The following is a 14,349-nucleotide window of genomic DNA, read 5'->3' as shown; positions in this document are numbered from 1 at the left end:
TCCAGAGAAATAAAAGCATACATCCACACTGAGACTATTCATGGTGGTTTTATTTGTAATGATCAAAAAATCCCCAATGTTGGACTGTGGGAACATGTCTGTCTTACATGCCTCAGAACCCTTATACTCATATTAACCATATAGTAGGCATTTGATTATTAACTATTACATGAATGTAGAGATTGATTTTTTTACTGTTAATAGAGCTTCTCTTTTATTAAATATAACAGACAAAAGAAAATCACATATAGCACAATGAATTATCACAAAGTAAACATATCCACTGAACACTAACCCAGGTCAAGAAATTGGACATCAATTGCACCTTCATGAGCCCTTTCTCATTGCTCCCCTAATTATTCCCTCCGCTCCCCCAGAGTTAGGCACTATTTTAACTTCTAATAACAAGGATTAGTTTTGCCTGTTTTGTTACTTTATACAGTGTAATCATACACATGTGTTCTTTGGTATGTGGCTTTTTTAGCTCCCTATGTATTTTTATAAGATTTATCCAAGTTGTTGAATGTGAATGTACTTCTTATTTTCATTGCTTAATAATTTTCCACTGTATAAATATAACCTGGTTTACTTAAAAAAATCCCCAATGTATATCAATAGGAAAATAGATAATAAATTTTGAAAACATACTTAGCAAGAATAAAGAACTATTGATAATAGCAAAAACAGGGAGATTCTGAATGAAATAAACTAGACAAAAAGTAATATGCATTGAAAATTCTTTTTTTTTTGTACTCCCTAGTACAAATATCCAGGGTTGCTCTACTGCTGAGCTACATACATCCCCAGCCCTTTTTTATTTTATTTATTCATTTATTATTAATTTTTTTTTTTTTTTTTTGCTATCAGAGATGGAACTCTTGGGAACTCAACCACTGAGCCACATCCCCAGGCCTCTTTTGTATTTTATTTAGAGATATGTCCCACTGAGTTACTCAGGGCCTCGTTAAGTTGCTAAGGTTGGCTTTGAAATCCCAATTCTCCTGTTTCACCATTCTGAGCCGCTGGGATTACAGGTGTGTGCCAACATGCCCAGTTTAGTTTTTATTTTGAAACAGAGTCTGGCTTAGTTCCCCAAGTTTACCTCAAACTTGCGATCCTCCAGCCTCAGCCTCCTGAATATCTGGGATTACAGATTCTGCCACCACCTTCCAGCAGATTCAGTTATATTTAAAGGTAGAAAGTTATAAACCAGGTGAATCCTAGTAAAGGTCTTAGTAAAAAAATAACAAAAATAAAAGCACTATGCTTGGTCACAATATGGTAAGTCAGAAAATGACAACAAATTGATCAGAACAGTATCATTTCTCAATGGATTTCAAAGGGTCTCCTTCCTTCTTTCCCTCCCTCCCTCCCTCCCTCCCTCCCTCCCTTCCTTCCTTCCTTCCTTCCTCCCTCCCTCCCTCCCTTCCTTCCTGAGTTTTGGCGTGTGTGTATGTGTGTGTGTGTACATCATCTTCTGTGCCAGTGTAAGAGGTTTAGGCAATGGATCAACCTTTACACCTGTGCCGAAGGACCCCAAGCTTGGATCTATCTCCAAGGGTGGAGGTGACTCTAGATCCTCATTATAATCCCGAGAGTGGGAACTCCTAAAAAATAACAGGTCTTTCTTGGTAACACCAGTTTCCTCCTTGGTAAAAGTTAGTGTAGTGGGAGGGTGGCAAGGGCCCTACCCTGCCACAAAATAAATGCTAAAACGTTATTTTGGTACAAATTGTAAACACTAAAGAGTTAAACGTAAGAGATGAGTCTTGGGATTTGAGCTAGACCTGGATAAGTACATAGGATTCAGATTCTAAAAAGAGAATAAAAGGCAAGTGAATTAAACAGCATAAGAAAGACTCAGCAGAAAGAACTATGTTTAAAGGACAGTAAAGACATCTCATTTTGCTAAGAGGAAAGGATTCTATAAAGGATGACATATTTGTGTGCTTAGGTCAGATTATGAATTTCCTTGAAAATCAAGCATAAGGATTTAGACTTAATAGAATAAAAATGCATAAAATATTAGACTTTAAGTAAAGGGATCATATAACTTAAGTGGAATTTAAACAAGTATCTTGTCCATAAATCCAGGGAAGATAGAGGTTTAGGCTGGGCATGACCAGTAGGGCTGAGGCACTCCCCACAATTAAAAAGTCATGTCGAAGTGTACTATACTAATGGAAGTGAGTCATATACAAGGCAAGGTCTTCTGCCAGCATCTACTGTTTGTCTAGCCCTGACAAATATTATTCCACTTTCAACTGTACAAAGAAAGAAACTCAAACATCTGAAATTGCCACTAATATATGGCATGTATATGAGTTCCTGTTTCTGGTTCTGCCTAATTTACCTTGGCATTCTTTTCACGGAGGTCAAACATTTGGTGTGTTGAAATAAACGCAGAACAGATATTGGGGACTTGTGGCCTGCACATCTCAATTTCCACAGTGCACTGTTGGGCTTTATCCATTTAGTTTTCAGAAATATAAATTACTTCCTTACCAGAACAACAGCAGAAGTAAGGAATATAGCCAAAAGGATTGTAGTAAGAGTCAGAAGTCTAATTGTGTGACTATAGGCAAATCATTAACTTTTCTGAGTCTCAGATATTTCATCTATACAAATATGGGTCAAAGTTAAAATTTTATAATTCATTTTTAAAGAAGAAATAGAGATAATATATGAAAGATTGCCCATTTATGTGGTTTAAATAATTAAACAGCAAAATCCTGGCAGTTACAGCCAATATAGACAATTGACAAAGCAACAAAAGTCTTGGCAATAAATGCTTTCATCACTAAGGAGACATTTTTAGATAGTTCCTACTCTGGAAACTGTTCTCTTCTCACTGAAACAAAGTAAGGCTGATAACATCCTCCCAAAGTGTGCTTGGAAGATCACAAGCACCTCTTGGAGGAGACACGGAGAGTGGAGGAGAAAATATGTTTTTCGGGATAACATATAGTCTACCAGAGCATACACTGAAGCAAAGCAAACCCTCCTGAATCTTCAGCATTTTAACTGATGCATGCAGTATAAAATTAGAAACAGGACCATAAACACTATTATGAAGACTATACTCAGTGTGGGACACTGAACAAACATATATGGGAAAGTAAGTTCTCTGCAATTAGTATGAAAGCTCAGTCTTACCCAAATCCACATGAAATTTGAAATGGTTTGGAATACATAAGAGGATCAGTGAATGACATCAAACCCAAATGATGAAATAGAGAATCTGAACATGATCTTTCTCTTATTTCTCACTGATCCCTTAGAACCACCAATAGAAATATAATATTAACTCTACATGTAAATTAAATTTTCTAGAAGTCATATTTTAAAAAATAAGACAGATGAGCTTCATTTAATAATACATTTTACATAATTCAATATATTCAAAATGTCAACCTTTTAACTTGTAATCAAAATAAAAATATAACTGTTATTTTACATTCTTCATAATACGTCTTTGATATCTGACTTATGGCACATCTCAGTTCAAACTGGGCACATTTAAAGACAGTCGCAGCATAAGAAAGTAGGGATTGTAAATTAATACTAGGCCATATCATATACTTGCACTTATTTTAAAGAAAAGCAAAGTTTAATAGTATGTTTTAGGTTGTAAAATATTTTTAGCCAACCTCTCTTGGTACTTACGCAGAAGTGAGAAAAGATGATTGAAGGTATCTCAACATCCTTCTTTTTTTCACTCAGAGGTTAAGATTTCTGTTGCAATAGCTAGGGATTGCATTGTCATTTCAGATGAATCTCAAGTCTGTAATCAAAAAGTGTAAGTCATCATTAGGTTCCTACACTTGTCATTCTTTTATTATTTTTCATTGTTATCTTAAATATATTTACTTCTTGACAAACATAAAGAAATAAAGAATTATATTTAAATGGATAATAAAACAATTTGACTGCATAAAATCCCTTTTCATTTTAGGTAGACCTATTGGTACAAACAAGTCACCTGGGTGGTCTATTTTTCTTTGGTAACAGGGATTGAACTCAAGGGCTCTAGACCACTGAGTCACATCTCCAGCCCTATTTTGTATTTTATTAGAGATAAGGTCTCACTGAATTGTTTAGGGCCTTACTTTTGCTGAGGCTGGCTTTGAACTCACGATCCTCCTGCCTCAGCCTCCAGAGCCACTGGGATTACAGGCATGCAGCACTGCACCCAGCACCTGCTCTGTTCTCTTACTTAACTGCAACTGTGTTTTCCTTGGTAGATTACTTCTTTGCACCAGGGTTTCTTGATAGAACTCTATTGGTACTTTGGTTTGGACTATTCCTACTAGCTGAAGGTTATATACTATCTATGGGCCTGGCCAAAAAAAGTTAGTAGTTTCCTCAGTCATGGTGAAACAACAACAAAATGCCCCCAGGCATTTCTAAACTTCTCTTGATAAGACTAGTATCACTCTCCCAGTTTGAGAGTCACTGCTTGAAACGTTAGTTAAACTCTGATAATTTAACAAAGCAACTTTAGTTGTAAGTATCCTATATTTTGTAGTTTGCAAGTATTCTGTATTTTGTAATTTCTCTTATCAGCTAAAAACAAAGGATTATAAAATCAACATTTAAGGCCGGGCTTCATGATGCACACTGTAATCCTAGTGGCTCTGGAGGCTGAGGCAGGAGGATCTTGAGTTCAAAGTCACCCTCAGCAATTTAGCAAGGCCTTAAGTAATTTATGGATTTCCTATCTCAAAAAAAAAATGTTAAAAAAGGGCTGGTGATGTGGATCAGTGGTTAAGCACCTAGATTCAATCCCCTGTGCCCATCCTCCACAAATCAACATTTTAAAAACCAGAATCACTAAAACATCAAACAAACTCAAAGGCCCTTGTAAACACAACTGACTTTGCTTCAAAGGTTTTTTGCTTTTTGTTTTCCACTTCAAGTTAACTTTAAAAAAAACACATTTTTGAATTTCTTTTTTCTGACCTCTAAGAGGTATCTTACATTTTTCTACTTCCCTTTCCAAGACTATTTCCTCTTTTGCACTGTGTAATCTTAAATTTAAATCAGAATTAGTTGCATTGATTTTCCCTTGTGTTAATAGTCAAATTATGATACAATTTGAATTATTGAAATGCATATGGAGGGTTTTTTTTTTCTTATTTTTAATGAAAACTCATGTTTTTAAAATTAGCACCTAGGGGACTATAGGTGGAGACTTAATATGTAGAGTCATCAGCATGATAATTGTAATTAAATAAACACAAATCAGTTCATGATAGCTGATTTCATTTACTATTATAATCAGCTTTCTCCACTATAAAACAGCACAATTAGTCCTAAATTGACATTGACTAATTGTATATTAGAGTTTCAAGGAAAACAATGAAGAGTTAGTGACTATCATAATGATTGAGATGTGTTTTGACATCAGTAATTATTATTATTTTTAAGATGGGGGTCTTGCTATGTTGCCTAACCTGATCTCCAACTCCTGGACTCAAGCAATCCTCCTGGCTTGGCCTTCTGAGTAGTTAGGACTACAAGTCACCAAACCAGCCCAGTAATTATTGTTTAGTAGATCTCTTTTTGGACACTAAAATCACTACTAATATGATTGTATATGTTTGAAATTGGTTTTATGAGCAACATACAGATTTGATGCAATTCCCATCAAAATACCCACGAATTGGTGTGAATACACTTTGTATACAACGAGAGATATGAAAAATTGTGCTCTATATATGTAATATGAATTGTAATGCATTCTGTTGTCATATATAAATTTAAAATAATAATAATAATAATAATAATAATAATAATAATAATAATAAATGTCATTTTTCCAGACCTAGAGAAAACAGTCCTGAAATCCATTTGGAAGAATAAAATATTCAGAATAGCCAAAACAATTCTAAGTCAATAAGCAAGCTGGAGGCATCATCACAATACCTGACTTCAAATTATACTACAAAGCTATTGAAATAACCACTGCATGGCTCTGTCATAAAACCAGATACATAGACCAATGGGAAAGAACAGAAGACACAGAAAAAGATGCAACACAATTAACAGTCATCTGATTCTTGACAAAGATGCCAAAAACATATTGGGAGAAAAGACAGGCTTTAAACAAATGGTGCCAGGAAAATTGGTTATCCATATGTAGACAAATAAGACTAGACCCTGTACAAACTTGAAAGAGATCAAAAGCCCAGGAATTAGACCAGAAACTATGCAAATCCTTGGAAGAAAATATACGTCTTTATTCCTTTTTTCTCTTTCTTTCTTTCTTTCATTCATTCCTCTCTCTCTCTCTCCCTTCCCTTCCCTTCCCCTCCCTCCCTCCCTCCCTCTCTCTTTATCTCTCTCTCTCTCTCTCTCTCTCTCTCTCTCTCTCTCTCTCTTTCTTTCTTTCCCAGGCTGGCCTGAACTCCTAGGCTCAAGTAATCTTCCTGCCTCAGCTTTCTGAGTAGTTGTGACTGTTGGGGCACACCACGGTGTCCAACAATAACACTTGCTTTGTAAACAAACTTTTATTAGAACACAGAAACTTATATTTACCCACAGTCTAGTCTGTTTTTGTGCTACACTGGCACTTGAGTGGCAATGAAGACTTGCCTACAAAGTCTAATATATTTATTATCAGTCTCTTTTCAGGAAAAGTTTGTTGATCCCTGATTATAGATTAAAGTCAGCAGAATAAATACATAAACATTTATTTTCTTACAACTAAAATTGGCTGTATGAAATGAGATAAATGATCTATTAATTGCCAAGATAAATGTCTCTTCCCTATAGAAAGTGTGTATTCAGGACTAGAAATCTTGGCACTGTGTCATGTCAAATGGAGGAAAAAACCTGGCAGTTCATTTTGATGAGACTTAAGAAATTTCTTTTCCAGGGCATTTTGAGGTGCATCTAAACTTTGTAGATAATACAGGGAAGAACATTTTAATCTGCAAATAGATTATGTTCATTATTAGTTTGTAATCATTTCACAACTATCATATAATATTAAAGCGTCATTAGAGACTGCCTATCATAATAGAAACTTTTATGACTCTAGCCATTAACATGTATTTTTCTAGTTATTGTAGACCCATACTTTTAAGCTAGTGCTATTGGTAAAATATATGATTATTTAAGTCTGATTGCCTTACTAATTTTGACCAGTTTATTTTTCAGATATCCATTTTGGGGTTTACTCTTTCAATTAATTTTGCGTTCCATGGGCAATGAAATTGTTGTTTAGTATATAAGATGTTGCAGTTTCTATGTAAGTTCACCTAAGTGCCTCTACCACTATTGATGGGCAAGGATATAAGTAAGTTAGTATTCTTACTTGAAACTGTTATAGATCTACTGTACTGGATTTGTTTTCCTGACACAAAAGAGTATAAAACTAGAAAAACTAAACATTTTCAGGTATTAATTTCAGACATGACTGTAGGCCTGGTGCACAAAACACAATTAGGGAGATGAAGCTCAAGTAGGATGGTGGTCATACTGAGTTAAGTAGAAAATTATCAAAGTGCAAGATTACCATAGTGGTTGGAATTTTGTGGACAAGAATGTCTGAGCTATTTATGGTGGGTGCAACGTGATTATGTGTGTGTAATGTTAGAGAGAGAATACTAAAAGCCTGGAGGAAATTCATTTTTGATATGAATGTACCAGATGAGACTCTTTAAGGCTTAGCAGAGTTTGACTGCTATAAAGGAGACTGAAGATGATGCTAAATGGCAATGTTGGAAGAAATTAGGTTTCCAGCAGAGTCAGATTTCAGCAGCTTCACTAATATATCAGGTACTTAATTAAGAGTTCAGAAATAAGCCTTAGCAAAAAGAACCACACACAAAAGAGTAAAGGGAAAAATGGTAGACCTAAATTTGAAATCAAAATTGATTCATGCTGAAAATGTATGTGGCAGCCAGAAAGGAAAAAGGAAAAGAAAGGTGTGTGTGTGTGTGTGTGTGTGTGTGTGTGAGAAAGGAATCTGACGACAATCAAAGGGAGATCAGTAGAATAGAGGAAAGGGATCAGGGGAGAGAGGAAAGCAGGTAAAAGAGAAATACTCGAGAATGATATTGGCTAAGTTTTACCACTATATTGTACATATGTATGAAAACATAACAACAAATCCCACCATTATGTACAAGTATAATGCACCATGAAATATGGAAATAAAGAAAAATACCAAACCTAGTGAGGCGCGGTGGAATATGCCTATAATCCCAGTGACTCAGGTGGATGAAGCAAGAGGATCACGAGCTCAAAGCCAGCCTTAGTAAATCGAGGTGCTAAAGCAGCTCAGCAAGACCCTGTCTCTCAATAAAATACAAAACAGGTCTGGGGATGTGGCTCAGTAATTGAGTACCCTGAGTTCAATCTCTGGAACCAAATAATAATAATAATAAATAATAATAATAATAAATACCACCAAATCTAATATGATCAAAACAATTCACCAGTAATTAGCCTGCATGACACATAAAACAGAATATCCTTTATAGGAAGACAACATAATCCAGACTTCCTATGATGTATCATCTATAAATGACCAGAATATAATTTAAAAAAAAATTTGGTACCAGGGATTGAACCCAGGGGTGCTTAACCATTGAGCCACAACCTAAGCCCTTTTTTGGCATTTTATTTAGATACAGGGTCTCATTGAGTTGCTAAGTGCATCCCTTAGATGTGGAGGCTAGCTTTGAACTTTTTTTTAACAATTTCAATTTTTAATAATGGAAACATTTTGCTATTCCAGAAAAAATTTCAGGGGAGAAAAATCTTCCCTATAAAAATAAACTCATCAAAATTATAAATATTATAACTTTTTTACTTCTGCAATTTAAAATGCTCCCCTGCAATACCACCCCTTCATATAACACCTTTCCTGTACCATCACATTTTGAAGAGAAAACAGTATTACAGCAAAGCTCAGTTTTAATTTAACATCTTTGGCCTTCAGAGCCTTTATTCTTATTTTACCACATTAAAAATGCTGCTGCAGTAACCAGTGTTTGGGAGAGAACATCACTCTTCTAGAACCATGAACAGACAGAATTTTAATACAGTAACTTCCAAATTGTAACTTGTAGTGCACATGACAGGGAGGTTTGGATAAACACAGAGGAGAATATGCCTATTTCAGACAATCTACTTCAAGTAAAAAAAAAAAAAAAAAAAAAAAGAATTCACAGATACCCATCAGCTACTACTTCAGGTTCTAACAGTCTCATGAATCTGAGAAACAAATGCTTCACAAACTATAAGTTTACTGGGATGAGCAATTAAAAGACCAGGTGGTTGATAATAGTATATTCAAACCCAATCCACAGTCTGAATAGGAAAACCAGTATTAAAATCATGAAGGCATTCCCTGAACAACAAAGGCCAAGTGTTGGATGACAATGTCACTAAAACCTCATTGATGCACTAAAAAGAAGTTACATGCAAAATTAAACAATGTGTGCCATGCATAATTTATTAGCTTTGAACTCCTGCCTTAGCCTCCTGAGTCGCTGGGATTATAGGCATGTAGAATATCATTAAATTTTGCCAGAATGCAAAGAAGATAGAAAAATGAGAACCACAAGAGAAAATATCACATATAAAAAAAGTTCCATGAGCTGACCAGATGTTAGGATTAGCAGAAAAAAAATTTAAATAGTTTTTATAACTAATTTCAAGGAGTTAAAGAAAAGCTTAATCATAATGAATAAGTAGATATGGGTGTCAACATATAAATGAAAAATTTCTTTTAAAAGAAATAAAAAGTATAGTATTTGAAATGAAAAATTCATGAAACAAATCTATCATCAGATTATATAGTACAAAAACAGCAAAAAGTTAACTTGGAGATAGACTAATAAAAATTATCTGGTCTAAAAATCAGAAAGAAAAAAATAGAGACTTGGTTACTATCAGTACAAAGTGACCTAACATACATATAATTAGATTTCTAGAAGAATAGAGGCATAAATTGTACATAAAAAAATATTTAAGACAATGATGGCTAAAATTATCCCAAATTAACAAAAAAATATGTTAACAGATTTAGGAAACTCAGGGAGTACTAAGGTTAGTTACAAAGCAAATCACATCTATATGCATCAGAGTCAACTGTAAATAATCAATTAGGAGGAAAAGGTCGTGAAGGCAATTAGAAAAATGTGGTGTGTTATGCATTGGTAAAAATGACTAAAATGATAGCTGACTTCTTATCAGAAATGAGAGGTTAAAGTTAATGGAAAGGTTTAAGGTGCTAGAAGACAAAAACTGCTAATCCAGGATAAATACTCTTCAAAACTGAAGCAGAATAGACATTTTCAAATAAATAAAAAGTAAGAAAATTCAATACCAATAGATCTCTACTATTAACAATGCATCTGATGCGTAAAGCATTGATATTGATGTTCTATAATACATATAGCATCCACATCAAGAGACCGTGCTCTAAAGAAAGGAAATTAAGGCCAACAAATTATAAATTACAAATGATCAAGACAAACCAGAAGAAATCCAAAGATTAAAAAAAATTACTCAACATTCATAGCTCTTAACAATGACATCTGCTCAAAAATTATCAACCAAATATCCCTGTAGAATGTGAACATAAATGAGAATTCACATTTACTGCAGAGATGTTGTTGCTTAGCACACCTTTGGTATCGAGACAAATGGCAGCAATTTTTCTTAACAATGTTTAGGCTGTCATTATCATATCATAGGCATCATACTATAAACTATTCCTGTGGAAAAGTGACCCTTAAACCAAAAGGACATAAAATTGGCCCCAGGAGTTTACAGAAGATGCAGATTCCTACATTTCATCCCCAAACTTCATCTGTTAGAGCAAGTTTGGAAAAGAGACAAGAATTTGCTTTGTTTTAAAAGAATTGTTTTCCAGAAGCGGGCAATCTACCACACCTGAGGAAAAAAAAAGTTCCAGAAGAGAAGTCAGATCTTTTGGGATGCCAAAACACATTAAGTTTTTCATTCATCTAAGATCTCAGTTGTCAGGTTCTTTTATCAGAGATAACCTTTTAAAAATGTAAAAGAAATTCTTAACCAGTGGGCATGCAAATACAAAAACAGGATGTGGGTCAGTAAGTGTTAACTATTTAAACTTAGACACAATTAAAATTTAGTCTCTCCTCATACTAGCCACCTTGCAATGCTCAAAAGCCCTGTTTCTTGGTGGCGATCACAGTGAAAAGTGCAAATATAGAATCTTTCCAGCAGTGCAAAAAGTTCTGTTGGACCTGCTCTAGACCCTGACACTAAGACATGAAGGAAAGTCAGCACCACCAGCATGCTTCTTAGAGGCAGGCTCTCAGGATCCACTAAGACCCACTGAATCAGAATCTCCAAGTTGTCTAAGTGATTTGCATGTACATTAAAGAGCACATACTAGAAAATTCTAGTGCATTCTAGAAAATAAACAAAACTCAACAAAAAACTTTAAGACCCATTTACAAAAACATTTTTTAAAATTGCTTTATCCAAATAGTTTTTCCTGAACTTCTTTAGCCACTTGAGAACGTCAGAACACATGTCTAAAAACACCCTATTGGAAGAATTTAGAACACAAGACACTGAGATTTGTATATCAAAATGCGGTAAATTCTAAAGAAGACATGCTATCCTCCCAATTCTCAAAGAGTACATGGAAGATGAAACACAAAATAAGGTTTTTTGATGATTGATTGGCACTTAAGTCTACACACAAGCTAAATAACTGATGAAGACTGCCTGAAATCATATCAGCTGTGACGCAAATTCATGTCCCAGTTTGCTGGCCTTTCCAAAGTGAAGATAAAATTTGCTAAATCTTGGAATTCTAAAATCATTTAACACTCAGGATAATTAACCCTAACACAAAAGTATTAGTGGTTTAAAAAGTATTCCTAAGAGTAGAAAGAAAAACGGTTACAAATTTTATATATCAATATGAAGCAAAAAAATGTCACAATAAGGAAACTATGGCTAATATATGCCAAATTGTTTAAAGTTGCCATTTAACAGAAATGATAGGCCAAAGGCTAATAATAATGGTACCTCTTGACCAGTTAAAAAAAAGTAGAAGATCTCCCTCCTCCTCTTCACACATATGTATCTGGATCACTGTTCGAATTGCTGCTTCAAGATAATCTCTCTCTGGTTCTGGAGTATAAAAGATCTCAACAGGATGCGTGCGGCCAGGAATAGTTAAGAGAGGACAGTTATCAAAGTAAATCTGGAATTTTCCCGCATCTAGAGTAGCATTCATAACTATAACCTGAAAGAAAACAGTAAATTACTTGAGTCACCTTTAAGTTCTTTCATGGCCTCAAAGAAAAAAAAACAGAAAAGTACTGATTTACTGTTCTATATACAGTTATAAAGAAAACTATAAAGATCTTTAAATAAACCACTTTAAAAATGAAATACAGAAAGACTGAGGTACAGTAAAAGCTTTTTATTCAAAGATATTTAGAAATATCTATTTAAGTAAGTAAATTACAATTACCTTGAAACATACCAAATGAAAGTTTGTGAAAGAACTAATGGAGAACCACATTAATGTCATGATTATTGCTACATTTATTCAAACAAACATGTTTCCACATGAAAGAAAAAGAAAAAATGCAATATTAACTAGTGGACCAGGTGTAAATTTTCTCACTTCTTCCAAATAATCTTTAATACACACATCTTTAAAAAAAATCCTAAAATAAGCAAGGATCTTCTATACTTGTACAAAGGCAGAGCAAAAAAAAAAGTCTTTTCAGGTACAGAACTTCATGATTATGCAGTCACAGCCCCATACAAATCATATATCATATAAACTAATAAAATTTTACTGTAAGTCTCCCTCATACATCATTCCACTAGAATTCTTAATTCTTATTTTAAATGAGATTTCTCCACTGAAACCCTGACAGCTCATCCATAATTTTTAACAGTGATAGTACTTATATGGTGCTTGTACAGCACACATACTAACAAGGAATGATGAGATGATGAGTTTTAAGTTTCAAAGTATGGTACACGCACACAAGAAAGCAAAAGGGGGAACTTCCTAAACTATGGGTCAAAAATGTAAAAAAATATATATATATAAACTATTAAGACAGTTTTAAGACCTTAATCAACATAATAACACTGGCCAAGGTACAAGTGGTAAAGAAGGGGTTAAAAAAAACCAAAAAAAAAACCCCAAGAATTCTGAGGAGTTGATCGTCCTGGATGTTTATGTTGGAAGACAGACATAAATCTGAGGGATAAAAACTGATCCTTTAAGGAGATGTCTGCACTTAATGATGAATAGAGTGACTAGTATGATCAAAAAAACAAAATAAAATGTTAGAATATGAAGAATCAGATGGGTTAGAAAAGAGAGATTTGGTTTAAAAATACATTACTAAAAAGTAGGAGAAATATAAGTGAAGTTTAAAATGAAGCCACATCAAAGTAAAAACATAGGCAGTACTTGGACACTACTTTTAGAAGTTGTTTTTTAAAAAAGCTGATTAATGATCAGGATATTTCCCACTTTAATACATGCATACACACAAAATGAACTAAATGGGTAAAGAAAACTACTTCACCTTTAAGTCTGATCTCTGTCTTACAACTTCTTTTAAAACACCCATGAGAATATCTATAGCCAGTGTTCTTTCATGAGCCTCATCAAGAATTATCACACCGTAACGTTCCAGGAGGGGATCGTTGCTGATTATGGAAGGCAATGACCACACACGCTTCACACAAATGCCAAATTGGACACTTAGATATAAATGAATTTCTTAAAAATAATCTTAGACGTAAATATTCATCCTGCAAAATAAAACCAATAAACCATTTTCAGCTGCTTTAAGACATCACACCACTAAAATGTTACCACATGCAAATGCACATTTCAAAAAAGTAAAGCCCTAACAATTCTTAACAAAGCTCACAGGCTCAGGTTCTTGGTTGAAAGGGGCTCACAGAGAATACGTCTAACATTTTCCCACCTGAAAAAACACCTTAATGAAGCATAAAAAGAAAACATTCATAAAGGTTTTAGGACTGAGGGGCAGCAACAGCACTGTGGAAATGCTGGTACGTAAGTGGAATATAAAAGGCAAACAACATAAGAATGATTAATGAACCAAAGAGAGGGAAACCAGGATTAGGAATGGCTCAAAAGAAGGCAGTTAATATGGAATCTAAGCATCATAGGAAAAGCACCATGTAGATTAAGTATCAGCCATTCATTCCCAGTCCATTCCACTCTGCTAACACTCATACAAAACAATTATATCCTTGGTTTGGCCCATGGACAAAACACAATACGCCTTTAAATGCTGAATTCACTGTTCATTCAGTAAATAAAAG

At 34.3% G+C, this 14,349-nt stretch overlaps 1 protein-coding gene across 1 annotated transcript in view; it reads right to left on the bottom strand.

The window, feature by feature from the left end:
- The window catches only part of LOC308640664 (transport and Golgi organization protein 1 homolog), a gene marked incomplete at its 3' end in the record, with an annotated part of 40,056 nt that extends 26,367 nt beyond the window's left edge, over nucleotides 1-13,689 (bottom strand). The window contains exons 1-2 of the mRNA XM_081312467.1: nucleotides 13,578-13,689; nucleotides 12,046-12,265 (exon numbers count right to left, since the gene is read on the bottom strand). Coding sequence (XP_081168593.1) covers nucleotides 12,046-12,265; nucleotides 13,578-13,622 — 265 coding nt within the window. The 5' untranslated portion in view covers nucleotides 13,623-13,689. The remainder of the gene's footprint in view (nucleotides 1-12,045; nucleotides 12,266-13,577) is intronic.
- Between the last annotated feature and the right edge of the window lie 660 nt (nucleotides 13,690-14,349).

The sequence above is a fragment of the Spermophilus citellus genome, assembly GCF_964194105.1.
Source record: "Spermophilus citellus genome assembly, contig: SCAFFOLD_193, whole genome shotgun sequence".
In the NCBI taxonomy this organism is placed as follows: domain Eukaryota; kingdom Metazoa; phylum Chordata; class Mammalia; order Rodentia; family Sciuridae; genus Spermophilus; species Spermophilus citellus.
This window is presented reverse-complemented; position numbering and strand designations above follow the sequence as displayed.